Source organism: Pipistrellus hanaki, assembly GCF_964339955.1.
Source record: "Pipistrellus hanaki genome assembly, chromosome: 11".
NCBI lineage: Eukaryota > Metazoa > Chordata > Mammalia > Chiroptera > Vespertilionidae > Pipistrellus > Pipistrellus hanaki.
The window spans coordinates 316,456-343,203 of NC_140513.1; the positions used below are offsets into that span (position 1 = coordinate 316,456).

General features: G+C 70.1%; 3 protein-coding genes across 4 annotated transcripts; 2 read left to right on the top strand and 1 right to left on the bottom strand.

Moving 5' to 3' along the window:
• The first annotated feature begins 2,134 nt into the window (after nt 1-2,134).
• Nucleotides 2,135-8,376, top strand: UAP1L1 (UDP-N-acetylglucosamine pyrophosphorylase 1 like 1). Its single transcript, XM_084898582.1, has 9 exons — nt 2,135-2,509; nt 2,901-3,105; nt 3,273-3,448; nt 3,700-3,872; nt 3,969-4,162; nt 5,460-5,600; nt 5,954-6,139; nt 6,628-6,694; nt 7,110-8,376. The coding sequence occupies exons 1-9, from the start codon at nt 2,221-2,223 to the stop codon at nt 7,191-7,193; spliced, it is 1,515 nt and encodes a 504-aa protein (XP_084754708.1). The 5' UTR covers nt 2,135-2,220; the 3' UTR covers nt 7,194-8,376.
• A 972-nt stretch (nt 8,377-9,348) lies between these two features.
• MAN1B1 (mannosidase alpha class 1B member 1) lies at nt 9,349-16,415 on the top strand. Its single transcript, XM_084898581.1, has 13 exons — nt 9,349-9,613; nt 10,172-10,280; nt 10,842-10,954; nt 11,585-11,736; nt 11,914-12,023; nt 12,341-12,526; nt 12,680-12,828; nt 13,073-13,261; nt 14,210-14,400; nt 14,667-14,787; nt 14,990-15,187; nt 15,268-15,399; nt 15,687-16,415. The coding sequence occupies exons 1-13, from the start codon at nt 9,503-9,505 to the stop codon at nt 15,888-15,890; spliced, it is 1,965 nt and encodes a 654-aa protein (XP_084754707.1). The 5' UTR covers nt 9,349-9,502; the 3' UTR covers nt 15,891-16,415.
• A 790-nt stretch (nt 16,416-17,205) lies between these two features.
• On the bottom strand, nt 17,206-20,961 carry DPP7 (dipeptidyl peptidase 7). Of its 2 annotated transcripts, XM_084898887.1 has the most exons (13): nt 20,802-20,960; nt 20,612-20,725; nt 20,292-20,431; nt 19,975-20,138; nt 19,639-19,774; nt 19,468-19,549; nt 19,005-19,171; nt 18,784-18,844; nt 18,436-18,554; nt 18,009-18,165; nt 17,841-17,905; nt 17,538-17,608; nt 17,206-17,457 (listed from the first exon to the last, which is right to left on the bottom strand). In XM_084898887.1, the coding sequence occupies exons 1-13, from the start codon at nt 20,881-20,883 to the stop codon at nt 17,343-17,345; spliced, it is 1,473 nt and encodes a 490-aa protein (XP_084755013.1). In that variant the 5' UTR covers nt 20,884-20,960; the 3' UTR covers nt 17,206-17,342. The 2 variants fall into 2 exon arrangements, with proteins under 2 accessions (XP_084755013.1, XP_084755014.1); XM_084898888.1 differs by lacking the exon at nt 18,784-18,844 and having other exon boundaries at nt 18,009-18,133; nt 20,802-20,961.
• Nucleotides 20,962-26,748: the final 5,787 nt, after the last annotated feature.

Sequence of the window (26,748 nt, forward strand, 5' to 3'; positions counted from 1 at the left end):
CAGGGGACCTGGAAAGCTGGGAGCCGGGAGTCCTCCCCTGGAGCCTGGCCTGCCCCGGGCTCCCCCCACAGCAGGACTGGCCACCGTCCAGGGAGCATGCCAGCTGTTTGCCCCTCAGCCCCCTCCCGCCTCCCCTGCTCCCAGCACCCCGCCCCCCATGCCTAGGGCACCTGGCATCTCCTCACGTCTGGGTGCAGTGTGCCTGCTGACCACGGCCCTGGCTGACCACAGGAGGCACACCTCAACACGCCATCAGGTCCCGACCCGCCTCAGCTTTCTCCTTGCTGAGGGGGTGGCCTCCCCCATGCTCCTGTGCCCTTTGGGGGAGAGGGCCCCAAGGCCCGGCATCGGCCCAGCCCGCAGTGGGTGCTCCGTGGCCGGCTGGCCGACACCAGAGGAACCTTATCCGGGGAGACACCAAGCCCGCTGAGGCCGGGACGGGAGGGCTGGGGAGGGCTCTGTGGAGGGTGCGAGCCGGCGGCCGGCAGGTGGTGCTGCTGCAGCCCAGGCCGGCGCAGCCGGCAGTGCTGAGCTCACCGAGCAGAGGAGGCGCCCGCTGACCCGGGCCTGTGGGCTCCCGTGGCCCCGGGCCAGCCCTGGAGGAACATCCAGAAGAAGCCGGAATGGTGCCGGCTCAGAGCGCGGGGCTCAGGTGTGGCCTGTGTGGTTCCAGCCCGAACTCTGATCACTTCCTCCTCCAGCCACTTCCCAGCCTGCTCTGGGCCCTGCTCCCTGAACCCTGGGCTGAGGCCCCGCGCGAAGGGAAGGTGACTTCTGGGCAGGCGGCCCAGGAACCGGTCTGCCCGCTGGCACGCCCGCCCGTGGGCGCCCTCCGCCCAGGTGGCTGGCAGGTGCCTCCGGCGACACAGCCCCAGTGGCCCAAACCTCCGATCACAGGCCACTCCCACCCTGAGGCAGGATTCGGGGTCCCCCGGGGCCAAGACAGGCCCCAAGTTCATGTTCTGACGCGGGGCTTCTAGGGCACCTGTGCAGGGGCGCTGAGAGTCCCCATGGCCCTGTCCCCGGTGCAGGCCTCTCTGCTCCCTCTCACACCCTCCACCGCCAACATCTGCCCCAACGGCTCTTCGCCGGCCACAGACCATTCATTCATTCACTCACTCACTCACTCATTCATTCAGCAAGCCTCCCTGAGCACTTGTTGGGCTGGGGACCAACAACCATTCATTCCGCCAACAGCACGGACTGGCCCTCCTGTGGGCGGGGCATTGACCGGTGATGGGCAGGCAGTGAGCCAATAGCCATCTCTCCTGGAGTTTCCTGTGGGGGGGTTGGGGAGGGAAGGCAGGAAGGCAGTTGGCCCCAATGCTACTTCTGCCCCTCCCACATACGTTACTTTTAAGTAATAAAACTAGTTTCTAAAAGTATCCAAACGGCCTTAGGTACTTTGAAACTTGTGCCAAGGAAGGTCACAGACAGCAAGGCCAGGGTGGGGGGAGCTGGGCCATGGTTAGCTGTGAAGCCTGGAGGTTAGACAGCGAGGCAGGGCCAGGGGCGGCGGGGGGCGACCAAGAGGATCCCCCAAAGGATGCAGGGGGGCCTTGCTGGACGTGGGTGCAGCCTGTCCAGCCGCGAGTCTGGCCTCCTCTGGGGCTGATGTCCCGGCTGCGAGGCGCCTTATTATTATTTTAAAAATATATTTTATTGATTTCTTTTACAGAGAGAAAGGGAGAGGGATCAAGAGTTAGAAACGTCGACCAGCTGCCTCCTGCACACCCCACACTGGGGATATGCCCGCAACCACGGTACATGCCCCTGACCGGAATCGAACCCGGGACCCTTCAGTTTGCAGGCTGACGCTCTACCCACTGAGCCACACCGGCCAAGGCTGCGAGGCGCCTTAGTCAGTGCAAACCGGCAGGAGCAGGGACAGACCCAGCCTCCCCCCTGGATGCCCCCCCCGGAGCGCCCCCTCCGGGCAGCGGGCACAGGGGTGGAGGGGTAGAGGGGTCCAGCGCCTCCGGGAAGGGCTCCCCGACTCCAGGCGCCCCCAGGCCTCGGCGTTCCCGGCGCCCCGCCTGTCCCTCCGCGCACAGCTGCCCCCGGGCCCCTCCGGGCGGAGGGCGGAGTCGGGGCGCCGCATCCCGGGGGCCGGGCCGGGCTGGGCGGAGCGCTGGGGCGGCGCCGCCCGCCGGTCCCGTGACGCCTGCCGGTGGGGCCGCGGGCGGGTCACGGGGCCGGTGGCCGGGCGGCGGCGGGGACATGGCCTCGGAGCCGGCGGTGCGCGCCCGGCTGCGGCGCGCGGGCCAGGAGCACCTGCTGCGGTTCAGCGCGGAGCTGGCGCCCGGGGCGCGGGCCGCGCTGCTGGCCGCGCTGGCGCCGCTGGAGCCGGGGGCGCTGCGGGAGCACTGCCTGCGCGCGGCCGCCGCCCGGGCCCGCCCCCCGGGGCCCCCGCCCGGCCTGGCCGCGCGCCTGCGGCCGCTGCCCCCCGAGCGCCTGGGCAGCGCCGCCCGCAGCGACCCCGCGACGCGGCGGCTCTGGGAGGAGGAAGGTGGGCGCGGGGCCGGGGGCGGGGCGGGGGGACGCGGGGACCCGGGCGGCCGGAAGGGGAGGCGGTGCCCGGAGTCTGTGTGTCGGTTGCTCCGTGGAGTCCGATTCCCGCTCCCACACCAGCTCCCCGCCCCCCACCCCATGCTGGGCATGCGCAACCTGGCCGGCCGGTGCCCGCCCGCAGGCGTCCTGGCAGCCGGGACTCCCCTTCACACCCCGGTGGGCGCGGGTATTCCTGGGATCTTGGCCTGGAGGCGAGGCGGTGTTGGTGGACAGTCGCCTGCTCAGCCTCCATCCTCCCTCCTCGCCCCCCACACCCCCCGGCCTAGTGGCTCTGACTGCAGGGCGGTGCGTGGCGGGTGTGGCGGCCCTCACCGCACCCCTGCCTCCAGGTCTGCGCCAGATCGCCCTGAACAAGGTGGCGGTGCTGCTGCTGGCCGGCGGGCAGGGCACGCGCCTGGGCGTGGCCTACCCCAAGGGCATGTACCAGGTGGGGCTGCCCAGCGGGAAGACGCTGTACCAGCTGCAGGCCGAGCGGATCCGGCGGGTGGAGCAGCTGGCGGGCGGGCGCCACAGGACGCGCTGCACGGTGCCCTGGTGTGTGTGTGCCCTCCCTGCACGGCTCTGGCCCCCGGGGAGTCCCCCACAGCCCGGCTCTGCCCCCACAGCCCCGCGTCACCCTGGACAGCACCGGCGTCCCCCAGAGGGCCCCGCAGCCGGCCTGTGGACGGAGCGGCCCTCCTAACGCCCCTGCCCTCCCGCAGGTACATCATGACCAGCGAGTTCACGCTGGGGCCCACAGCCCAGTTCTTCGAGGAGCGCGGCTTCTTCGGCCTGGACCCCGGCAACGTGGTCATGTTCGAGCAGCGCATGCTGCCCGCCGTGGCCTTCGACGGCAGGGCCATCCTGGAGCGGAAGGACAAGGTGGCCATGGCCCCAGGTGCGCCAGCCTGGCCCGCTGCGGGGCCGCCGGAGGCTGTGCGGGTTCGGGGAGCGGGGCCTCCCCGTCCGGCCTCATTGCCGCGCGTCACCAGCTCCCCGCCCCCCCCCCCCCCCCCCCCCCCCGGCCTCCCTGGGCAGTGAGGGCACCTCAGGGCGCCAGGTCCAGCCCGCGGCCGGGGGCCTCCTGCCTCTAGCCTGGGCAGCACGCTGGGGCTCAGCTGGACCCTCACGGGGCCCCTCCCTCCGCAGACGGCAACGGGGGCCTGTACTGCGCGCTGGCTGACCACGGGATCCTGGAGGACATGGAGCGGCGGGGCGTGGAGTTCGTGCACGTGTACTGCGTGGACAACATCCTGGTGCGGCTGGCCGACCCCGTCTTCATCGGCTTCTGCGTGCTGCGGGGCGCGGACTGTGGCGCCAAGGTGAGCCGGCCGGCCCCCGGCCTCCCCCCACCTCCCGCAGGCCCGCCCGCCCGCCCGCCCCAGCCCCAGCGCCCAGCGCACCTGTCCTGGCCGCAGGTGGTGGAGAAGGCGTACCCTGAGGAGCCGGTGGGCGTGGTGTGCCTGGTGGACGGCGCCCCCCAGGTGGTGGAGTACAGCGAGATCAGCCCCGAGACCGCCAGCCTCCGCACGCCCGGCGGGGGCCTGCTCTACGGCGCCGGCAACATCTGCAACCACTTCTTCACCCGCAGCTTCCTGCAGGCGGTCACCAGGTGAGCGGGGCGGCCTGGGCTGCGGCCGGCACGGCTGGGCGTTGGGGTGGAGAAAGGTTCCTGGCGTTTAAAGAAGCCAGAGGGCCCGGCCGGCGTGGCTCAGTGGTAGAGTGCTGACCTATGAACCAGGAGGTCATGGTTTGACTCTCGGTCAGGGCACCTGCCTGGTTTGCAGGCTCAGATCCCCAGTGGGAGGCATGAAGGAGGCAGCCAATCGATGATCCTCTCTCATCATTGATGTTTCTATCTCTTCCTCTCTCTTTCTTCCTTCCTGAAGTCAATAAAAGAAATTATAAAATGAAATATTCTTCTGCCTTTAAACAAATAATAATCCCTATATATAAAAACCCAGGGACGGGGGGGGGGGCAATGTTAAAATATGTACACAGATAATAATCTAATTAAAAACAAAAACAAAAAAAACAGGGACCACAAACATCCACAATGACCGAAGGCTGGACCGACCGGAAGTCAGTCCTGCAGCCTGACTGCCGAGGGGGCTTCGGATCAGGCCTGGAGAGAGGCCTGAAGAGAGAGGCAGCCTCTGGCCCGCAGCCTCTGTGGAAACTGTCAATCAGCCATTGCCTCTCTTTCTCTCTGGGCCTGGCCAGCAGCCTCACCTGCATTTCTCTCCAGGCCTCCACAGGGGCTGCTGATCAGCCCCGCCTCTCTGATCAGGCCTGGAGACACTGACTGGCATAGAAACCGACCAATCAGAACCAAATTGGCCAGCAGGGGCGGGCCATTGGGGGCAAGATCAGACTGGCAGGGGAAGGCAGTTAGGGATGATCAGGCAGAGACAGTTAGGGGTGACCAGGCAGGCAGGCAGATGCAATTAGGGGCGATCAGGCAGGTGAGCAGTTAAGAGCCAGCGGTCCCAGATTGCGAGAGAGATGTCTGAATGTCGGTTTAGGCTCGATCCCCACAGGCCAGGCTGAGGGTCCCCACAGGTGCAAGAATCCAAGCACCAGGTCTCTAGTGATAATAATAACAACAACAACAAATAAGCCAGAGGCCCCAGAGCCCAGCAGCAGGTGAGGCTCCGGCCAGGTGGCTGTCCCTCCTGTGGTGTGTGTCCACCCAGCACCACCTCTGCCTCAGTGGCCCCCTCACCTGGGCAGGGAGGAGGGTGCCTGCTCTCGGGCCAGGGAAGGGGCGGGTACCTGTGCCCTCCAGAGACCCTGCTCGGCCCCCACCACCGGGTGCCCTGCAGGGCCACCGGCCACTGGCCCCTGGCTGGGCGCCCTCCGGGGTCCTGTCTGACCCGCCCTGCCTCCCTCGCCCTGCCGTCCCGCAGGGAGTTCGAGCCCCTGCTGCAGCCCCACGTGGCCGTGAAGAAGGTCCCCTACGTGGACGAGCAGGGGAGCCAGGTGCAGCCGCTCGAGCCGAACGGGATAAAGATGGAGAAGTTCGTGTTCGACGTGTTCCCGTTCGCTGAGTCAGTGGCCGCCGGCATTTCCGTTTGTCCCGGGCGGGCGGAATGTAGAGGCTGAGGCGGGGCACAGTGGGGGCGCCCCCTCATGGTGGGAGCTGGGGGGGGCTACAGGCAGGTCTTGGGGAGAAGGCCGGAGGAAGCGGCCCCTGGGGGGAGCGTAGGGAACTTTGGGGGCCGTGGAGTTTGGGGGACACCTGGCCCCTCCGGAGCCCTCGTCTGCGGTCTCCAGGTCAGGGTGCCGGGGCCCTGGGGGACTCCAGGCCGCACATGGGCCCTCCGGGGCCTGCTGCTCCGGAGCGGGGTCCGTGGGCCGGGACGTGGGGTCACCAGCTCTCCCCGCCCCCCCCCCCCCCCAGGAACTTTGTGGCCTTCGAGGTGCTGCGGGAGGAGGAGTTCTCCCCTCTGAAGAACGCCGACGCGGCCGACAGGGACAACCCCACCACGGCCCGGCGGGCCCTGCTCGCCCAGCACCTCCGCTGGGCCCTGCAGGCCGGGGCCCGCTTCCTGGACGCCCACGGGGCCCCGCTCCCGGGGCTGGCCAGGTGAGGGTGGGCCCCGCGCGGCCAGACTGGCTCCTCCCCGCTCCCTGCAGCCTGTGGCCCCGGGGACGGTCTGCTCGGGCGTCCGGGAGTGGGGAGGACGCAGCCTCACCCGGCTCACTCAGCTTCGAACCCGGGACCCGGGCCGGACATTCAGAGGGCGGCGAGGGAGGCTCCTCTTTAGGGCGCGGAGAGAAGAGAACGTTCCATTGCTCTCTCCCCGGTCGCCCACAGCCACTCCTGAAGCTGGGGCCGGGCTCTGGGAGGGACGCCGTGGACAGGGGGTCGGGTTCCAGCCCCTCGGGGGCTGTCACTCGGGCAGGGGCAGCGTGCTCAGGGCTCGGCGTCCCCGGGTAGAGATGACCGAGAACAGGACTGTGGGGAGCTGGCTGTGCTGGTCAGCCTGCTGGGCCACAAGGACAGGGCCAGCTCCCATGGTGGGGCCGGGGGTGGGGGGTGCCCCGAGCAGATGCTGACCGAGGCCCCCTCAGCCCGCCCAGCGGTGGAGAGCCTCCGGCCGTCTGCGAGATCTCGCCGCTGGTGTCCTATGCTGGAGAGGTGAGCGTGCCTGGTGACCCTGGCTCTGGTGGGGTCAGGCCTGCCCGGTCAGGGCAGGGAGACGGTCCGGGGAGGGGGGAGTCCTGGGCGGAAAACCACAGCTCTGCCTCCTTTCACCAGGGGGTCAGTGGGTCCTTAGGTTGCAGGGACCTTCCTGGACGTGAGATGGGCCGGAGGGATCCCTGGAAGGTCCTGGGTGGGGGGGCTGTGCCGGGAGAAGAGCCGGGGTGGCCTCCTTAGTGAGGTGTGCCCGCCCTTCCCCTCGGGGTGAGCCTGCGGGGAGGGCTCCCGCTGGCCTGCAGTCTTGAGGCCACACCTGACCCCTGTTCCTGGAAGCCCCTCCCCCGCTCCAGGCAGAATTGGGACCTTGGGGCGCCTCCTGGGGCCCCGAGGTGGACACTTGGCCTGTCTCCAGGGTCTGGAGGTGCACTTGCGAGGCCGGGAGTTCCAGTCCCCTCTCATCCTGGACGAGCACAGGATCGGGGCATCGCAGCCGTGACTCTCGGCCCCGCCGGCCCCGGGGGTCCAGGACGGCAGAGGCCTCACTCGTCACCATGAAGGCTGGCAGCACCGGGGACCGAATTCTCTCCATTCCCCGCGAGGCCTCAGCCCTCTGTCACGTCTGTGGCCGGTTTGAGCTGCTGAGGGTTAGATGCTGCCCCCAGAACCTGTGGGACCAGTACTCCGCCTCCTGTGGTGGACACTAATCTGGAACTTAACCAGATGGGGGCGCCATTCCTCACCCCGTCTGCCAGCGGCTTCCGGTCTTGGTGCTCACACTCCTCCCCTGCTCTACGAAGGGTCTGGGCGCAGCCTCCACACTTGGGACCACAGCACCCTCCCCGCATCCCCACAGCCTGGCTGAGGCGGGGCGGGGGGGGGGGGGCGCGGGGGACGGGACGGGACGGACGACAACGACACACAGGACAGCTCGTCCCGGCTCTGCTGCTCTGGCCCCAGCGTCTCCTTCCCCTCTGGTCTCGGCCCCGGGACCATCTACCTCCCCGCTGACGGGAAGAGCAGCCCCTGCAAAGCCCTGCCCCTGCCCTCCCTGCACAGCCCCTTACGAGCCTGCAGGGAACGCCCGGTTCCCCAGGTGAGGGTGCTGGCAGGACAGCGGGGTCAGGTGCAGCTGATTGCCCCAGGGGCTTGGCGTGGTCGGCGGCTTCTCTGTGCATTGCCACCACCTGGGCACCGTGGCTGAGTCAGGGCCACGCCCAGGTCTCCCGGTCTCTTGCAAACCTCAAACCAAACCATGTGCCTTAGGATCCTCTTCTCAGCAGCTCCACAGGCGAGCAGGGGCCGAGGGCATAGGGTCCGCCTGGCGGAGGCCCGGGTCCGGGTCCTGCCCAGAGCTGCTCACGACCAGAACTGGAACCCGGAACACAGCACAGTCCCTCTGATGAGTATCGTTTTCCGGGCAAACGATAGAAACGGCTCATGTAGAAACACACATATTTTCAGATAATTCTATTTTCAGATAAAGTTTCAAAGCAGCTGCCCTTCACCGAGTTTCCCACAACATGGGCAGCTTCAGTGACTCCAGGACGCCACCACCAGGATGCGAGCTCTGGCGCTTCTCACCACTGTGCCTCCCTGTGCCGCTCTGTTCTGGAAGCTGGGTGGTGCCTTTATCTCCAACCCCAGACAACTGCTAATGAAACAACTGTGTTCGAAACATCGCCAGAGTCTTGTTTTTTTTTCCGCACAAGGTGGAGGGGAATAACCAGTAAACCACGTGCTGTGGTGGCCCAACATAAATGGGGGGGCGTGTTCACAACTCTGTCCATCAGCCCGCCCCGCCCTGGGCCGACGAGGAATCCCCTGCTTAAACTGCCCTGCTTCCTATGGGGAGGGTGGGCCGGGCCCCTGGGGAGAGGGCCCAGACCTGCCCCTTGAAGGAGCTCTCCAGGCCGGGCTCCTGCGTTTTCAGGTCTGAGACCGGTCACTGCGCCCTCCTGCCCCTGCATCCTCCAGGAGCCGCCGTTTCTGCTGAAAGCCAACTGGGCGGGGAGGGATGCTTGATGGCGGCGCCAGAACTACCCGCACAGCTGTGTGCGGGAGGAGACCTTCCGGGACCAGAGGGGTGGCCCCAGAAGGGAGCTCCTTGGGACAGCTCACACCAGTCAGGGGCCCAGCTGGCCTCGCACACGAAGGGGAGCCTGCAGACGCCCGGACAGATCCCAGGCATGGCTGCCGGGCGCAACGGCGGGCCCCGAGCGGAGCAGGTCCCGAAGCAGCGGGCGGTTCTGCTCAGGGTGGGACAGAGCCCCGCAGGGTGCGGAACCGCAGGGCGCCCCGAGGACCGGCCTGTCCGAGGGATGGAAACCCCGCGGCGGGTCGCCGTGACAGTGAAGGCTCCATCCAGGAGGCTGCACCGCCCCGGCCCCGCGCGAAGGTGGCGGAGCGGCCGGCCGGTCTTCACTGACCACAAGCCTCGGTGCACTCGGGCTCCGCTGCGGACGCTGACAGCCTGGCCCGCCTCCCAGCCGAGGACACGCCCACACCCAGGCGAGAGGTGCGCAGGCGCGGGACAGGGCCGGCGTCGCAGGCGTGACGTCGCAACCAGGCGCCGGAGTAAACAGACACAGGTGTCCGGAAACGTCAACTCGGAGTCCGGCGCACGCGCAGTGAGGTGAGCAGGGCGCGGCGCACGCGCATTGGCGGCGAGCGCGATGGGCGGGGTGTTGCCCGAGCTGCGATGGCTGCCCGCTGGTGTCCCGGGATCCGAGCCTCCGGCCGCCTGCACAGCCCAGCCTCTTGACACCGCCCGCGGGCGGTACCCCCCGGGCCGCCTCCGCCGCTGTCATGTATGCGCCCGCGTCGCCCGCGCCGCGGCGGGACTTCATCTCCGTGACGCTGAGCCTTGACCAGAGCGACGACGGCAGCAAGACCCGGCGGCGCCGCTCGTGCTGGCGGGTGAGGGCGGCCCCGCGGCCCCTGGTCTCCGCCCCGCACGCCGCCTCGGGCCGGAGGCGCAGGCGCTGACCCCGCGAGGGGGCCCTGGTCCCAGCTGCACTGTCCGCGGGCCGAGCCCGGCGGCCTGGGTGGGGAGGGCGCCGGGCAGGGCGGACGCACCCCCAGCGGGTTCCCAACGGAAACCTGAGGTTCCCCATTAAGCTCTCCTGCGGGGCCGGGAGCAGGAGTGCGGCCACTTTGAGCCCCGGTGCGTCCCCAGCAGTCGCGGAGCGCCCACACGCGTCTGGGCAGGGGCAGGTCCAGCGGGGCCTGAGCCCTCCACACCCCTCTAAGACAGAAGCGCACTCGGCGCCCGTCTCCCTCCTCGTCCTACCTGCTCCAGTGCGTTCTCGCCGCGGTATCCAGCCCAGCAGGTCACCGGCCACCAGGAAGCTGCCCCCGAGCAGCCGCAGTGGAACGGCCCCGGGACCTGGGAGCCCGCCCTGTCCTCAGCTGTCCCCGGGGGAGGGTCCCACGTGTGTTCTGTCCAGTGAAAGGGCTCCTCCCGCCCCGCCTTAGACGTGGAAGCAGCTGTCCAGGCTCCAGCGGAACGTGATCCTCCTCTTCCTGGCCTTCCTGCTGTGCTGTGGGCTCCTGTCCTACCTCAGCGTGGCCGACCCGTGGACAGGTACCCGCCCGGGAGCGCCGGGGGCTGCGGAGGGGCCGAGGCAGCAGCGGCTGAGACAGCCCGGGAGCCGTGAGGGCGGGGACTGGGCAGCACACCCAGGGGAAGGGGCGCTGTGTCCCCAGCCTCCTGGCTGGACACGGCGTGGCTGCGAGTCCTCGGGCTGCTCCCGCGTCTGCCGTGGGCAGGTGTCCGCCCGCCCGCTGCCCTGAGGCGGAGGCTCATGGTCAGCGCACCGCTGTGTCCGGAAAGGAGGAAGGATGGCTGGGAGCTGGGCGGGTGCAGGGACCCCCGAGGCGCCTGAGCTGCGGGTTTGACAGGAAGCTGACAGGCTGCTGCGGGCCCAGACGTCCAGGCGACGCCGTGGGGCTGTGGGTGGGGGTGCGGACAGACAGCCACGGGCGGGAGGGGAGAAGGGGCTCTCTCTCGGCTGCTCTTGATCGCACGTGGGGACCGCCCGGGCCTGAGGGTCCTTGGTGAGGAGGCAGGAAGCAGGCGGGGTGTCCAGGGAGCTCTGAGGTCCTCGGGGCCTGGGCCTGGAGCTGAGGCGGCCCTCTGGTTCAGCCCCGCATGGCAGGCCGGCGGAGGAGAAGGGGAGGCCCGCACACCGGCCCGTCTTGCCGGCCCCTCGGAAGGCAGATGCCGACCCGGGACAGGGCCCGCGGCCGCCGCCTCAGGTACATGGCACTGGTGTGGTCAGGCGGGCACCGGCTCGGTCCCAGAGGCCTGGGGACCGGACGCGGGTTCCCGCCGATGGCCAGGACTATTCCCGCATCTGATGGGCGTCTCCCCCTCACACATCCAGGCGGTCGGGTGGCCCCTGGGGAAGGAGGAGGCGGGTCTCCCTTCCACCTGGGCTGTGTGCCTGCTGCTCCCGGGCCTGGGTTTTGTGGTGAACAGAGCAGACCTGTCCTCTCCCTGGGCCAGGGCCGCCTCTCTGAGGATAGGACCCGAAGCAGCACTTTGGGGGCTGTGACCCAGCAGGGTCCGGACGGGGAAGGGGCCAGCCAAGGCCAGGCCAGGCCAGGTCGGGCCCTGTGATTCCTGGGCCTGTGACAGCAGAGACGTTCCGGGCAGGGCTTAGCCCTCACCCAGGGGCACCAGCGTGTGCAGCCTCTCCAGGCCGGTCAGGGTCAGAAGATGGGGTGAAAGGCCCCCCGATCTGCAGGCCACTGAGGAGGAAGAGTCCAGCGCGTGCACAGCCCGGGGGTCGGGTCTGATGGAGAGGCCGGTGGACAGGGAACGGCAGCCTCTCTGGGCAGGGAGCTCCTCTCACCAGCGACCTTCCGGTTGTGGTGTTTGTCTAGAAGCCCCAGAGGCCCGGGCGGCGGGGCCCCCCCGACCTGCAGATCAGAGCACCCCGCAGAGACGCGGAGGACAGGCGGCAGGAGGACGGCAGGAGGGACCAGGCGGCGGCGGAGGGTCTGCAGGGAGAAAGCCCGCCCAGGACGGTCGTCAGGTAGCAGGAGCCGCAGGGAGCGCCGAGGAGGCTGCCCGTGGCGTCCCTCCTGCAAACAAGCAGACGGGGACGGCGTCGGGCAGACAGGCAGACAGACAGTCCGCGCCCTCCTGCAGGGGGGCCAGGGGCGAGGGGACTGGGCCCCGCCCTGTGCTGCTGACGCTCCTCTCCCTGCAGCTGGCGGGGAGCAGTGATAGAGCCAGAGCCGGGCACTGAGGCTCCTTCCCGGAAGGCGGAGGCCCCCGACCGGCCCTCCCCGCAGGCCCCCAGGATTCAGAACCAACGAGGTGAGCCCCCACCCCCTGTGGGCCACGCCTGGCATCCTGAGGCGAGGGCGGTGGACACACGGGTGCGTCCCTGGCGGGGCGCACACTCCCCGGGGCCCGGCAGGTGGACGGACAGGCCCGGTGGGCGTGAGGCCCTGGCGCCTCTCCCCCTGCACAGCCCTGCCCGGCCTGAGGGTCTCGCTCGGGCTGCTCCGGCCTTCCTGCTGCCCGCTGCGGCCTGTGGCCCTGGACGGTGCTCCCAGCGCATCAGCCTCCCTGCGTGGGGCCCCAGGGGACTCTCCTCCCTGACCGGGCCCGCCCCACCCGCTTCCCCGCAGCCGCCCCCAACGAGCGCCAGCGGGCCGTCATCGACGCCTTCCGCCACGCGTGGGCCGGGTACCGCAAGTTCGCCTGGGGCCACGACGAGCTGAAGCCCGTGTCCAAGTCCTTCAGCGAGTGGTTCGGCCTCGGCCTCACGCTGGTCGACGCCCTGGACACCATGTGGATCCTGGGTCTGAAGAAAGGTACCCGCTCCCGCCGAGCTCCCGCGTGTGCCGGCGGGCGAGTGAGCGAGCGCCTTCCGCAGAAAGGGGGGCAGGAGCACGTGTCGCCCGGACGGGGGCCCGAGGGCAGTGCGGGCCCCGTGAGCGTGTCCTGTGCCTCCCCCCCCCCCATAGAGTTCGGAGAAGCCAGGCGGTGGGTGTCCACGAAGCTGCAGTTCCAGAAGGACGTGGACGTGAACCTGTTTGAGAGCACCATCCGCATCCTGGGGGGCCTGCTGAGCACCTACCACCTGACGGGGGACGCCCTCTTCCTGCAGAAGGCCGTGCGTGCCCGCCTGCTCCCCTTTCCCCTCTCCAGGGCGCTGGGCGGGCTCTTCCGCGTCCCTCCCCTCGAGCCCACGTGTCGGTCTTGGCGGGAGCTGGGCTGAGCGCACACCTGTCCCCGCAGCCCGGGCTGCCGTGGGGGGCGGGCTCCTGAGGGGCGGGGCAGAGAGCGAGGGGTGGGCCACGCTCGGGAGGGAGACGCGGCTCTGACCGCCAGCACTGACCTCGCTGTGTGTGTGTCAGGAAGACTTTGGGAACCGGCTGATGCCGGCGTTCCGGACGCCCTCCAAGATCCCGTACTCGGACGTGAACATCGGCACCGGCGTGGCCCACCCGCCCTGGTGGACCTCGGACAGCACGGTGGCCGAGGTGACGAGCATCCAGCTGGAGTTCCGCGAGCTCTCGCGCCTCACTGGCGACAAGAAGTTCCAGGTACGGCCTGCCGTCTGCAGAGCTGGCTCGGCACGGCGGGTGCCGACCGCGGCACCGGTCCCGGCCGCCAGGCCCTGCCTCTCCGCCTCACCGATGCCAGGGCTCAGGCCCGGGAGGCACTGCTGGCTGGTGAGACCCTCATGCCCCCTCCCCCGCCCCCCTGGCCCTGACAGCTGGCGGCTGGTGGCACAGGCTCTGGTGGCACCGTGTCCCCTGCCTCGGAGGCAGCGTGCGAGGCCCCGTCACAGCTGCCTGGCTCAGACGTGTTGACGTGCTGGTGGGGTTGTGGTTGTCCCCACCGGTGGCCTCCATGGCCTGCAGTGGCCCGTGGATGGGGCCGAGCTCATGTTTCGGTGCGAGTGCCGGCTTCGTGTTGAGGTGGAGTGACAGCCTCAGCATCAGCTGTTTGCTGCTGTGACGGCCTCGGGCCGCGTGCCGCGTGCCTCCAGGCGTGTGCAGCCGCTGGAGATCAAACGGAATCAGAGGAAGTTAGCAGCCGGGCGGGGGACGTGCTGGGTGGAGACCCTGAAAGCGCCCTGCGGGGTCCTGACCTCGGAGAAGGTGCACAGGCCAGGGGAGCTCCTGGTGGTGCTGCCCCGGCGAGGTGCGCTCGGGCGAGCCGGGCGGGGGTCTGGGAGGGTGGGCATGTGTTCACTAGGGACAGGAGTCGGGCAGCCCTGGGCTCGGGGATGTGCCTGCCTCCCCCCAGGAGGAGCGTGGCCTCAGGCCCAGAGGACAGGCCAGCCCTGCATCGGGGCCTGTGCCGGCTGCTGGCCCCAAGGCGGCCACGTCTGCGGACAAGCAGGGCGCTGTGAGGTGTCGGCCGGCCGGGCGGTGGCCAGGAGCAGGTCCGGGACACAGACCTTGCTGCCCCGGGCTGGATGGTCAGGGCGGGGTGCACCCAGCCCTCGGGCTGCCCGCCTCGCTCACCCGCCCTCCCGGCTGCAGGAGGCGGCGGAGGAGGTGACCCGGCGCGTCCACGACCTGTCGGGAAAGAAGGACGGGCTGGTGCCCATGTTCATCAACACGCACAGCGGCCTCTTCACGCACGGCGGCGTGTTCACGCTGGGCGCCCGGGCCGACAGCTACTACGAGTACCTGCTGAAGCAGTGGATCCAGGGCCGGCGGCAGGACGCGCGGTGAGGCCGCCCGCCCTCCCCGCTCCGGGGCGCTCTGAGCTGGTGCTGGCTGCGGGCCCAGCTCCCTCCCCGAGGCGGGTCCCGCTGGAGAGGGCCCAGGGCCCCCTGGCTCCCTCTGCGGTTCCTGGGAGCTAGTGGGCCACTCCCTACAGTGCCAGCCCACTGGGCCTCGGAGACCCGGACACCCCGGGGTGGGGGTGGGGGACCGCCTGTTTGGGAAGCAGGCCCCACCCACTGCGCCCCGTCTGAGGAGGGCCTGTTCCCAGGTTGCGGGACGACTACCTGGAGGCCATCGAGGGCGTCAGGAGGCACCTGCTGCACCGATCGGAGCCCAGCAAGCTCACCTTCGTCGGGGAGCTCGCCCACGGCCGCTTCAGCGCCAAGATGGTGCGTGCTGCGGCAGGCCCTGGCCCGGCCTCGGCGCGGGCCCGAGTGAGGCCGGGAGAGCACAAGGAGGCTGTGCCCACCGTGGCCGGGGGCTGGGGAGGCCAGGCCAGGCCGCTCCGGCCGCGGCGTCTGCTCCTGGCGGGGGGCCCGAGGCTCCTGGGAGGGAGGCGGGCTCTGTGGTGAGGGGGCCCTTGCCTTCCAGGACCACCTGGTGTGCTTCCTGCCAGGGACGCTGGCCCTGGGCGCACACTACGGGCTGCCCGCCGACCACATGGAGCTGGCCCGCGCGCTCATGGAGACCTGCTACCAGATGAACCGGCAGATGGCGACGGGGCTGAGCCCCGAGATCGCGCACTTCAGCCTGCACGCGCAGAAGGACCAGAAGGACGTGCAGGTCAAGGTGAGGGCGGGCGGCCGGCGGCTGGGCGGGCGGGCAGGCGGCCGGGGCCGGTGTGGGCCTCACGCCGCCTGTGCCCCCAGCCGGCCGACAGGCACAACCTGCTGCGGCCGGAGACGGTGGAGAGCCTCTTCTACCTGTACCGCCTCACCGGGGACCGCAAGTACCAGGACTGGGGCTGGGAGATCCTGCAGAGCTTCAACACCTACACGCGGGTGAGCGCAGCCGCCCTCACGCCCCCTCCGCCCCTGCCCCCCCAGGTGCCAGGTGGGGAGGGTCCCGCCCTGGGCCCGGGCAGCCTGTCTCCCAGACTGCACCAGGACAGCGCAGAGCTCCCGCCCTGCCAGGGCCACCGCGCTGGGCGGAGCTGGGAGGGGCCTGAGCAAGGCCTCTGCCGGGCTCTGGAGGCAGCGCTCCCGTCAGTCACCGGGCAGCCAGCCCGGGCCCTCGGTGCCCTCGCCCCAGGCCCCGCCACGCAGTGACCCTGCCTCGGCCCCTCCAGGTGCCCTCGGGCGGCTACTCCTCCATCAGCAACGTCCAGGACCCGCACAACCCGCAGCCCAGGGACAAGATGGAGAGCTTCTTCCTGGGGGAGACGCTCAAGTACCTGTTCCTGCTCTTCTCTGACGACACAGACCTGCTCAGCCTGGACGCCTACGTGTTCAACACCGAGGCCCACCCGCTGCCCATCTGGGCCCCCGCGTAGCTGGTCTCGCTCCGGTGGCGGAGGGCCTGGCCCTGGACAGGCCCACCCTCCTTTGACCTTGGCCGTGGCGTCGGCCCAGCTGGACGACGGGCCAGGAGGCAGCGGGGTCGGCTGTTCCGGGCTGCGAGGAGCTGGGTGGCCGCGGGCAGCGGGTGTCTGCCCGGCCGTGGTTCCCTCGGACGTGGTCAGGGACCAGGAGGCGACCAGCGCCGTGTGCGGGGCCCGTGGGCCTCCCCTCCTGAGGATCCGTCATGGCTCACATTCCTGAAACCTGGACAAAGCCAGCAGCACACGGGCTTCGGGGCCCGGACCTCGTGCTCAGGGCAAGAGCGAGGGACCTGTCTGGGGCCCTGTCCTGTCCGAGCTCTCGGGGTGTCTGTGACCCCATGACCGGGGCTCCTGGCTGGCTGTGCTGTTTACGTGTTGGACTCAGGGATCCCGCGGGGTCGCGGGCAGGTGGCAGGTGCCCTGCGCCCGGCCTCCGACGGGACGGACTGCACTCGGGATAAAGCAGCTCTGCTCCGACGCTGCCGTGTGCGCGTGTGCGTACGTGTGCGCCGCCAGCGCCTGGCGTGGGGTGGGAGGGCATTGGGCGGGTCACCCACTGTCCGCGGAGCTCAGGACCCACTGGCACCTCACCCCCATGTGCTGCTCTCCCGGGCGTGGTCTCGAGGGCCTGGGGGTGTCCTCCCCCTCCCGCTGAGGACCGACCCGCTGGTGTCCGCAGAGCCCACCTGGGCCCGCCCCCAGCACCGGGACAGGCCGTCTCTGCCACGGTAAGTGGCAGGCCCAGGCGCGCCGACACCCCTCCCTCTGAAGCCAGGCCTCCGGGGCGCCGACACCCCTCGGCTGCGGCCTCCCGGGGCCCGGGCCTTCAGATGCTGCCCTTGACTCCCCAGGGCCCTGGGCCCAGCCCCCCTCTCTTGGGTTGGAAAGCTGCAGCCGTGAAGTGACCTCTGGCCCCTCCCTGTGGCTGCCGCACCCCCTATGAGTCCCCCCTGCGGGGCCCCTCCCCCCACGCAGGCCCCAGGGCTGAGGGCCGGCTCCGCAGGCCGGGTTGTGCAGCAGGACTGGTCTTGCCCTCTGCTGCAGGCTGGGCCTGAGGCACCGGTGCCCAGGGCCCCCGAGATGGATGGGGAGGGCTGGGAGGGGCGGCAAGGAGGGCTGGGAGGGGGGGCAGGGAGGGCTGGGAGGGGCGGTGACGGTGAACCTGGCGGAGAAGGGAGGTGCAGTCGCTGGGGTGGCCTCTGGATTTTGGTGTCGCAGCTCAGCTGGCCCCGTGATGGCAGGCCCCCATCACCCACAAACAGCACACTTGGGGCTCAGGATGTTTATTGTGGCTGGCGGGGAAGGTGGGCACGAGTGCACTGTGTCCACTCCCTCCCCCAGGGGGCTTGGCGAGGCCCCACCTGCTCAGCCCCGCCCTCGCCGTCCCAGCGGGGGGCGTGCCCCTCAGCCTCGGAGACTCTGCTGCGCCCGCCTGGCCTCCTCCACCCACTGGTCGATGAGCGCGGCCTCCAGCTGGCGTGCCTCCAGGACGGACGGGGGGTCGGCCGGGTGGGATCCCCTGAGGGGCAGGTGGGGGGCGGGGTCAGCACCTGCCAGGTCCGGGGGCTGGGCTGGGGCAGCTCCCCCAGGGCGGCCCACCTGAGGTCCAGGTGATGTGCGCCCCCTCGGATGGTGATGGCCAGGACCGAGGCACTCAGGCTCTTCTGGATCTGTCAGCCAGACGCTGTCAGGGGGAGGGGGCTGGGCAGCCAGCCCCTGCCTGCCCGCCCGCGCCCCTGCACACGCCCGCCGTGGGGTGCAGCCCGGACGGGCCTCCCGGAGGAGGTGCCGGAGGCCCGGTCCCATCGGCCAGGAGGGGGAGGGGCAGGCGGGTGTGGACATGACCCAGGCCCAGGGGCTCCTGGGACGCTGCAGCTCCACAGGGAGCCAGCGTGGACTCACCCCGCCCCCGGCCCAGGGGTCCAGGTCCCCGTTGGAGAAGATGATGTTGCTGGCGGCTCTGAGGTCTGGAAGGGACAGAGCAGGTTGGGGTACCAGGTGGGGCCCCGAGTTCGGTGAGATTGGGCAGGCAGGTCAGACCCAGCCCGGCCGCCCCCACCGCAGCCTCACCGGCCCCGCCGAAGCTGGTGTGCAGCCAGTCCTGCCGGGGCCACACGCCCCAGGTGTCCAGGCAGTACTGCTGGCGGTGCTGCTCCGTGAAGGGCAGCGCCGGGAAGAGGTCCGTCTCGTTGTTGCTGGAGAAGGTCATGCTCATCTCCGTGCAGGCCTGCGGGCAGCCTCCCTCAGCGCCCGGCGCCCAGCCAGTCCCAGCCCCCCGCCCCCCGGTCCCCCGCAGTCCCCCTCACCCCGCAGCCCCCGTTCCCCCCTCACCCTGCTGCCCCCCGTCACCCTGCAGCCCCCATCTCCCCACAGCCCCTGGCCCTGACCACCCCCGCGGCCACTGGACACCCCGGCCACCACCACCCTGCAGCCCTCGGTCCCCTTCACCCCACAGCACCCGTCCCCCCCTCACCCCGCAGCCCCAGGCCCCCCATACCTGGTAGTCCCAGGCCTTGGCATCGGGGCCCAAGCCGCAGCCGGTGGGGTCTGCGCAGGCCTGGTACTGCAGGTAGATGTCGTAGCAGGGCTCCGTGCCTGAGGAGTTGTACACCAGCCCTGGGGAGAGGGGGCTGAGCGGGCGCCGGGACACCCCACCTGCCGCTCAGGACCTCTGTGCCCAGAGGGTGAGGCCCCGGTCTGCAGCAGCAGTGCCTGCCCTCCCGCCCGAGACCTCCCTCAGCCCCTGTGGCAGTGACCCCAGGCTGGGCCATGGGCGAGGGGGGGTGATGTGGGGTGTCCTTGGGGCCTCCTCTCAGACCCAGGGCCCAGGCTGCGGTGGACGCACCTGCCAGCGCCCGGAGCCCTGCGATCCTCTGGCTCTCACTCAGCAGCAGGCCGCAGGCCACCTGGGGGAGCCGGAGCCTCAGCGGAGCCCCCCCAGCCTGCACCCTGCCCGCTCCCTGCCCGGCCCCAGGCTGTGTGGGGTGGTGGCCCTCGGGGGCTGGCATCGCCCCCCGGGAAGCTGGCCGGCCTGCCCGCCTGGGGGCTGGGGCGGGGAGTCCGTGCCTTGACGGGGTTGGCGGGCAGGCGCCCCATGAAGTCGGTGGGGTACGGGTAGTCCATCATGGCCAGCATGGTGAAGGCGTTCCGGGCGAACCCGAACAGCTGGGCCAGGTCCTTCTCGCCCGAGAGCCGCTGGCAGGTGCCGAACAGCCGGCTGACCGTGTCCTGTGCTGGGGGGGGGGACACAGGCCTTTGGGGGCTGCTGGGGGGGAGGGGAGTACAGAGAGGAGAGGGGGAGTGCAGAGAGGGGGGGGTGGGGGTAAGCCAGGCCTTTGGGGGCTGCTTGGGGGAGGGGGAATGCAGAGGGGGGAGGGGAGTGCAGAGAGGGGAGGGGTGGGGGTAAGCCAGGCCTTTGGGGGCTGCTTGGGGGAGGGGGAATGCAGAGGGGGGAGGGGAGTGCAGAGAGGGGAGGGGTGGGGGTAAGCCAGGCCTTTGGGGGCTGCTGGCCAGCAGGCGGCCTCCTCACCCCCCTGCAGGAACAAGTCCTTGATCTGCTGGAAGGCGTCCCGCACGGCCTGGGCACACTTGGGACTCTGGGCCTCAAAGTCCTGGAGGAAGGACGGTGGCTGCAACCGGGGCCACGCCCGGAACCCCATCCCCTCCTCCCGCCCAGCCCCCCTCACCCCACCCCACTCACCGCGGAGACATCCCGGAAGAACTGGTGGGGGTCGCCCAGGCCCGCCACCGACACCACGGGCGCACTGGCCGCCAGCGCCCCGGCCACCAGGTGGGGGTACTTCATCCTCATGTAGGCGGCCAGCATCCCGCCGTAGCTGGTCCGGACAGACCCAGGCTGTGGTCCACACACAGCGCCTCCCCGTGCGCCTCCCGGCCCCTCCCCTCTGCTCCCCGGCCCCTCTCTGCTCCCCTCCCCTCTGCCCCCCCAACCTCCCCCTCCCCTCTGCCCCCAAACCTCTGCCCTCTCCCCTCTGTCTGAGGCCCTCGGTCCCGGGGAGAGCGGAGGGGGACCCACCTCCCGCCGAAGGCCACGGCGGGCACGTCCTCGGCGCCCAGGTCCCGCCGCAGCGCCTGCAGCAGCCGCGCGAAGTCCGCCAGCGCCTGCTCCACCGTCAGCAGCTCCAGGCGCCCGCGCCGCGCCGACCGCTCGCCGAAGGGCAGCGACTTCCCGTAGTAGCGCTGCGGGCGGCGGAGTGAGCTCGTCTGGCCCGGCCCCCTCCGCCCGCCCGGCCCGCCCCGGGACCCCCTCCGCCCGCCCGGCCCGGCCCCTCCCCGCCCGCCCAGCCCGCCCGGCCCCCCGGCCCCCGGCCCCCGCCCCGGGCCCGGACCCACGTGCTCCGCGAAGACCACCAGCGCCGCCCGCCGCGCCGCCAGCTCCAGGATGAAGCCCGAGTTGTTGGCGAAGGTCCACACGTCGCCCTCGTTGCCGGTGTAGAAGAAGAGGGGGCCCGCGCCGCGCCGCCAGAACCGCTCTGGGGGGTCCGGGGGGGTGAGCCGGGGGGGGGGGGGCCCGGGGGGAGCGGGGTCCCCCCAGCTCACCTGACACAGGAACCGCTGCGCCGGGCCGGGGGCGGGGGGATCGGGGATCGGGAGCGGGGATCGGGCGTCGGGGGGATCAGGGGTCGGGTTCGGGGGGGGTCCCCCCAGCTCACCTGACACCAGGAACCGCTGCGGGAAGGTGCGGTTGCCGAACCTCTCGAAGTTGAAATGGTCCAGGAGCTGCGGGAAGTAGTCCTCCCGGAAGCCGGGGTCCGGGGCGCTGCGGGCTGGAGGGCACCCGCTGAGCGGACCGGCCGCCGGGGGGCACTGGGGGAAGCGGGGGGGCCCGGGGTCCCCACTTACCCGCCGCCTCCGGTCCGCGCAGCCCCAGCGCCAGCAGCAGGGCCAGGGCCCCGGGCAGGGCGCGCGGGCGCGGGGAACCCATGTCCGCAGGGCACACCGCGGGAGGTCACGTGGCCGGCGGGCAGCCTCACGTGACCGGGGGCGGGGCCGGCCGGCTCAGGCGCCGGCAGCCGTGTCGCCGTGGAGACGGACGCTGCGGGGCTGCGGAGGCTGGGGGCTCCGGCTGGGGCTGGGGCTTGCTCCCCGCCCCCCTCTCCCCGCTCCCCGCTCCCCTCCCCTCCGGTCACCAGACCATGCCATGCCCGTGCCAGGCGCCAGGCGGGAGGGGTGGCCAGTGCCCCGCTGAGTGTCCTGGGCCAGGTCCCCCTGCAGACAGGCCTGCGGGGCGGGCGGGGGGGGGGGAGCAGGCGGCCAAGGGGGAGGGAGGGAGGGAGCCCTGGAACGTGGGGGTGGGGTGCCCCATGCCCCCCATGCCCGGGCACCTTCCCTGGCCGGGCCGGGCCGGGGTCCAGGCAGGGGTGGGGCAGTCAGGATGTCGCTGCTGAAAGCCTGCGGGGGCGGGAGCCAAGGCCTTGGCCTGAGGACCGAGAGGACCTCGCTGCCCAGCGCCCAGTCCAGGGCCTGGGGGAGGCCCAGACCCGCAGAGCCGCCCCGCCCCCCAGGCTGCAGAGGGGAGGAGCGACACCCCGCCCAAGGCTGACCCCGACTCTGCCCAGCCGCCGGCCTGGTGCGGGAAAGGGCTGGGTGCTGGGTGCTGGGTGCTACCTGGGGAGCTCTGGCCGCTGGGGGGCCAGGGTCCCAGTCCCAGGTCCGTCACTGAGGCAACAGAGGATGACAATGAGCCGACATCACACCAGGCACGGGCGTGGCCCCCCGGCCGCCCGGAGCCCCCAGTCCCTGCCCGGCCCCCGTCTCCATGTCCTCCTCCTCCCCCTGCCCCTGTGTCCCCATGTCCCTGTGCCCCTGTGTCTCCGTCCCCGTGTCCTCCTGCTCCCCTTGTCCCCCATGCCCCCGCGCCCCCGTCCCTGCGTGCCCGTCCCTCTGCTCGTGCCCCTGTGTGTCCGTGACCCCGTGCCCCTGCTCCTGTGTCTCGGTCTCCGTGCCTCCGTGCGCCCCGTGCTCCCCGTGCCCCCTGTGTGCTCTGTGTCACCTCCCCGTGCCCGTCCCCGTGTGCCAGCCCCCCTGCCCCCGGCCCTGTGTTCCCGTGTCCCTGTGCCGTAACCCCTGCGTGCCTGTCACCACGCCCACGCCCACTGCCCTGTGCCCCTGCCCCCGCGTCCCCGCGTCCCCCTGCCCCCCGCCCCGCGTCTCCGTGTCCCCCTCCTCCCGTCTCTGCATCTCCAAGTACCAGTGTCCCCGCGTCCCCGTGTCCATGTTCCTGTGTTCCCGCGGCTGCACCCAGGGCTGCCTGTCCTGTGTGAAGTAGGCAGCTGCCCGCCCGGGGCACGTGGCCTCGGCAGAGGGGGGGCCGGGCAGAGACGAGGAGCCCCCTCACTGCTCCTGCTCCAGCCCCCCTCAGCACGGACGCCCGCGGGCCCCGGCAGCTCTCCACCCAGGGTCACCCGGAAGGAGTGTCCTGTTCCCTCTCGGACGGTCCTGCCCCACGTGGTAGCCCCGCATGGGGGGAGGGGGGCGCGTCTGGGGTCCAGCAGCCTCCCCTCCAAGCTTCCCCTCAGAGCCTGCCCTCAGGGCCCCCCTCAGAGCCTGGGGCCACGAGCTCTGGGGCCAAAGCTGGACCTCATCCCCTCCACAGTGTGCAGATGTGGGAGGCAGGCCCGGACCCCAGCACCCATGCTCGGCCGGCTTAGACCTGCAGGCGGCAGCAACGGGAGGTAAGGATGGGGGGGTCCCAGGTGCCCGTTGTGCTGCAGCTGGTTCCCCGAGGAGGGCTCACGCAGCTGCTCCGGATCCCTCTCCACAGCCGGGACACCTGGCCGCCGCCTGACAGCTCTGCAGGGCTGTGTCCGTGGCCCGGTGTGTCTGTGGCTTGGTGTGTCCGTGGCCCGGTATGTCCGTGGCCCGGCCGTGTTCGTGGTCCTGCCCCTGTCCGTGGCCTGGCCATGTCCGTGGTCCACCTGTGCTGCTGACCTCACAGGCAGGTCTGGATGTCTGTCTTGATTCACAGCATCATGTCTTTAAGGGTCATGTGTATCCTAGCGTGTGTCAGAACATCCCTCCTTTTTAAAATTTTTAAAAAATTAATTTCAGAAAGAAAGGGAGAGGGAGAAACACCAAAGGTGAGCTCTGGCCAGTGTGTCCAGTCGGGCTGCTTCCTCCTTCGCCGCTTGTGTGCTGGGGTCCGTCTGAGACCCCGGTGTCCACGCCAGGCTGTGACCCCGAACGCTGTCCCTTTCTGCTTGCTTTCCAGAAGCGACACCACAGGCAGCCTCCGCCTGGCACTTACTGTGGCTCCTGCTGCCTGATGACCAACTGACTGACCAACTAACCAACCAACCAACCAACCCGACAGGTCTTCTCCCTGAGGAGCCTTGTCCCTCCTCCTGCCTCCCCCGTCATCCTGCCGTGTGTCCCCCGCATCTGTGGGGTGCCCTGACCTGAAGCCCTCCCCAACAGTGCTACTCTGGCTCCTGTCCTCAGAGAGGCTGCCCTGGCCCAGGGAGAGGACAGGGCTGCCCTGTTCACCACCAAACCCAGGCCCGGGAGCAGCAGGCACACAGCCCAGGTGGAAGGGAGACCCGCCTCCTCCTTCCCCAGGGGCCACCCGACCGCCTGGATGTGTGAGGGGGAGACGCCCATCAGATGCAGGAACAGTCCTGGCCATCGGCGGGAACCCGCGTCCAGTCCCCAGGCCTCTGGGACCGAGCCGGTGCCCGCCTGACCACACCAGTGCCACGTACCTGAGGCGGCGGCCGCGGGCCCTGTCCCGGGTCGGCATCTGCCTTCCGAGGAGCCGGCAAGACGGGCCGGTGTGCGGGCCTCCCCTTCTCCTCCGCCGGCCTGCCATGCGGGGCTGAACCAGAGGGCCGCCTCAGCTCCAGCGCCCAGGCCCCGAGGACCTCAGAGCTCCCTGGACACTCCGCCTGCTTCCTGCCTCCTCACCAAGGACCCTCAGGCCCGGGCGGTCCCCACGTGCGATCAAGAGCAGCCGGGGAGAGAGCCCCTTCTCCCGCCCGTGGCTGTCTGTCCGCACCCCCACCCACAGCCCCACGGAGTGGCCTGGACGTCTGGGCCCGCAGCAGCCTGTCAGCTTCCTGTCAAACCCGCAGCTCAGGCGCCTCGGGGGTCCCTGCACCCGCCCAGCTCCCAGCCATCCTTCCTCCTTTCCGGACACAGCGGTGCGCTGACCACGAGCCTCCGCCTCAGGGCAGCGGGCGGGCAGACACCTGCCCACGCAGACGCGGGAGCAGCCCGAGGACTCGCAGCCACGCCGTGTCCAGCCAGGAGGCTGGGGACACAGCGCCCCTTCCCCTGGGTGTGCTGCCCAGTCCCTGCCCTTCACGGCTCCCGGGCTGTCTCAGCCGCTGCTGCCTCGGCCCCTCCGCAGCCCCCGGCGCTCCCGGGCGGGTACCTGTCCATGGGTCGGCCACGCTGAGGTAGGACAGGAGCCCACAGCACAGCAGGAAGGCCAGGAAGAGGAGGATCACGTTCCGCTGGAGCCTGGACAGCTGCTTCCACGTCTGAGGCGGGGCGGGAGGGGCCCTTTCACTGGACAGAACACACGTGGGACCCTCCCCCGGGGACAGCTGAGGACAGGGCGGGCTCCCAGGTCCCGGGGCCATTCCACTGCGGCTGCTCGGGGGCAGCTTCCTGGTGGCCGGTGACCGGCTGGACCGGATGCCGGGGCCAGAATGCACTGGGGCAGGTAAGAGGAGGAGGGAGGCGGATGTCAGTGCGCTTCTGTCCGCACACGGCCGCGGGGAGCCACTCCAATGGACTGCCCCTGCCAGACGGGGCCTGTGGGTGTCCCGAGACCACCGGGGACACACCGGGGCTCCAAGTGGCCGCACTCCTGCTCCCGGCCCCGCGGGAGAGCCCCCCGAACCTCCACGGGGTCCCAGAAGCGCCGGGGCCGAAGGTTTTCCCAAATCCCGCCTTCTGGCCGAGGACAGACAGCGAGGCCACAGGACGTGACGTGTGACACGAGGTTTCCCGCGGCAGGGATTTTGCGGATTAAACTGACGTGTGTGCACCGAGGCCGAGTGCCGCTGGGTCCAGTGTGACTTCCTTCCGTCCTGGGACGGGCCGCTGGGCCCTGGACCCGACGGAGGCTCAGGCGGCGCCGTTGAGAACCGGCCGGCGGATTGTAACACAGGCGAATGTCGGAAATAAAGCGATGGTTATTCTTTGTCGTAGGTCATGGACCCAAGGCCCTCAATTGGAGATCAGGCAACGAAACCGGTCCCGGAACCCAGCTGGTTCCTCTCCGCCCTCCCCCCCTCTGTACGATCCATACGCTGTATAGATGTTTTATTGATCTCAGAGAGGAAGGGAGGTGGGAGAGAGAAACCTCAACAAGGAGAGAGAATCACAGATCAGCTGCCTCTTGCACGCCCCACTAGGGATGGAGCCCACGACCTGGCAGGTGCCCTGCCCGGGAGTTGAACCCTGACCTCCTGGTTCACAGGTCGATGCTCCACCATGGGGCCACGCCAGCCGGCCCGTTCCGGTTTCCTTTTTCCCCGAGTGCCTGACGCTGCACGCAGTGGTCTGAGGTCCTCGTTGGCGGGCGGATGAGTCGGGTCTAACTTTGCTGCTGCCGCTGCCCCAGCCCTTTGGGCCGTGCCTGGTGTGCAGTAGGTGCTCAGTCAATGCCTGTGGGTGAGTGAAGGTGATGGGTCTTGCCCACGTGGGATGTGCAGGGACCCTGTGATGCTGGGAAGATGGCCTCCCTGGCGGGGGACCCGGGGCAGGCAGGCGGTGATGTCGTGCGGACAGGGTGTGCGCCTGGCTGTCAGTACCGCCGGGGTCGGCAGCTGCTCAGGGTTGGGAGGCCCTCAGGTCTCCCCAGATCAGGGAACAGAGGCCCCGATGAGGCCTTCTGGCAGCCCCCCCCCCCCCCAGTTTGGAGGGGGCCCTCCCAGCAGGGGGCTTGGGAAGAAGGCTCGTCCTAGGCCTGGGGAAGGTGTTGAGCAACCTCCACCCACACCTGCCAGGCCGGCCTGTTGGCGTCCTCGGCAACTGGCTTCCTCCCGGAAGAACTGTGTCTCCCGGGGCTCCAGAGCCCTGTCCTCAGGGTGAGCCCCCAGAGAGGAGCAGACGTGGGCTCCTGTCCCAGGCTCTGATCTGGCTAAAATCCTGGGGAAGAACCTGGATTGGTCTGCCTTGGTCATGTGATACTCCCTCAGCCAATGGGCTAAGACCAAGGAGGGGCTGTGATGATGATCGACAGCCCTTACTGGAGTGCTGGTGATTGGAGTGAGGGAGGGGCGGGAGCGTGTCCCTCCACCTGCTGTTGGGCAGAGTGAGTCAGCACTGGGGGGCTGTGCACCCCAAGAACACCTTCCCACGGGTAGCCCTTGGGCAGAGGTCGCGGCTCAGGTCTCCGTGGGCCTCCCCCCAGACTCTGCCTCCCCAGCATTCAGAAGGGTCCCTGTCTCAGCCAGTTCATCTGCCAAGGCAGGGCAGCCAGTCAAAGGCCTCCTCCAGCCCTGGCCAGTAAGCTCAGTGGTGAGAGCATCGGCCTATGAACCAGGAGGTTGAGGTTCTATTCCTGGTCGAACCCGGGTTGGATTGCAGGCTGGATCCCCAGTCCGGGGCGTGTAGGAGGCAGCCAATCAGTGTTTCTCATCACTGATGTTCCTACCTCTCTGTCCCTCCCCCTTCCTCTCTGAAATCCATTTTTAAAAATACATTTTCTTAAAAAAGCCTTTCTCTAGCTTCACCCCAACCCATGATGGGGGTGGAGGAAGCCTCCAGCTCAACACAGGAGCCTGGCTCCTGCCAGGAGCCTGAGATCCGGGGGCAGGCACTGCCTCCCCCTCCCCTG

What these genes read in the sequence shown, in the direction of transcription:
- UAP1L1 (XM_084898582.1), top strand. Translation starts at nt 2,221, where the DNA reads ATGGCCTCGGAGCCGGCGGTGCGCGCCCGGCTGCGGCGCGCGGGCCAG. An exon ending in GCGCGGACTGTGGCGCCAAG is followed by an intron (nt 3,873 to 3,968) that starts GTGAGCCGGCCG and finishes TCCTGGCCGCAG; the next exon opens with GTGGTGGAGAAGGCGTACCC. An exon ending in CCGCTCCCGGGGCTGGCCAG is followed by an intron (nt 6,140 to 6,627) that starts GTGAGGGTGGGC and finishes AGGCCCCCTCAG; the next exon opens with CCCGCCCAGCGGTGGAGAGC.
- MAN1B1 (XM_084898581.1), top strand. Translation starts at nt 9,503, where the DNA reads ATGTATGCGCCCGCGTCGCCCGCGCCGCGGCGGGACTTCATCTCCGTG. An exon ending in CGTGGCCGACCCGTGGACAG is followed by an intron (nt 10,281 to 10,841) that starts GTACCCGCCCGG and finishes CCTCTGGTTCAG; the next exon opens with CCCCGCATGGCAGGCCGGCG. An exon ending in AGAAGGACGTGCAGGTCAAG is followed by an intron (nt 15,188 to 15,267) that starts GTGAGGGCGGGC and finishes CTGTGCCCCCAG; the next exon opens with CCGGCCGACAGGCACAACCT.
- DPP7 (XM_084898887.1), bottom strand. Translation starts at nt 20,883, where the DNA reads ATGGGTTCCCCGCGCCCGCGCGCCCTGCCCGGGGCCCTGGCCCTGCTG. An exon ending in GGACTTGTTCCTGCAGGGGG is followed by an intron (nt 19,172 to 19,467) that starts GTGAGGAGGCCG and finishes CCCCCCCCCCAG; the next exon opens with CACAGGACACGGTCAGCCGG. An exon ending in GCACATCACCTGGACCTCAG is followed by an intron (nt 17,458 to 17,537) that starts GTGGGCCGCCCT and finishes CCTGCCCCTCAG; the next exon opens with GGGATCCCACCCGGCCGACC.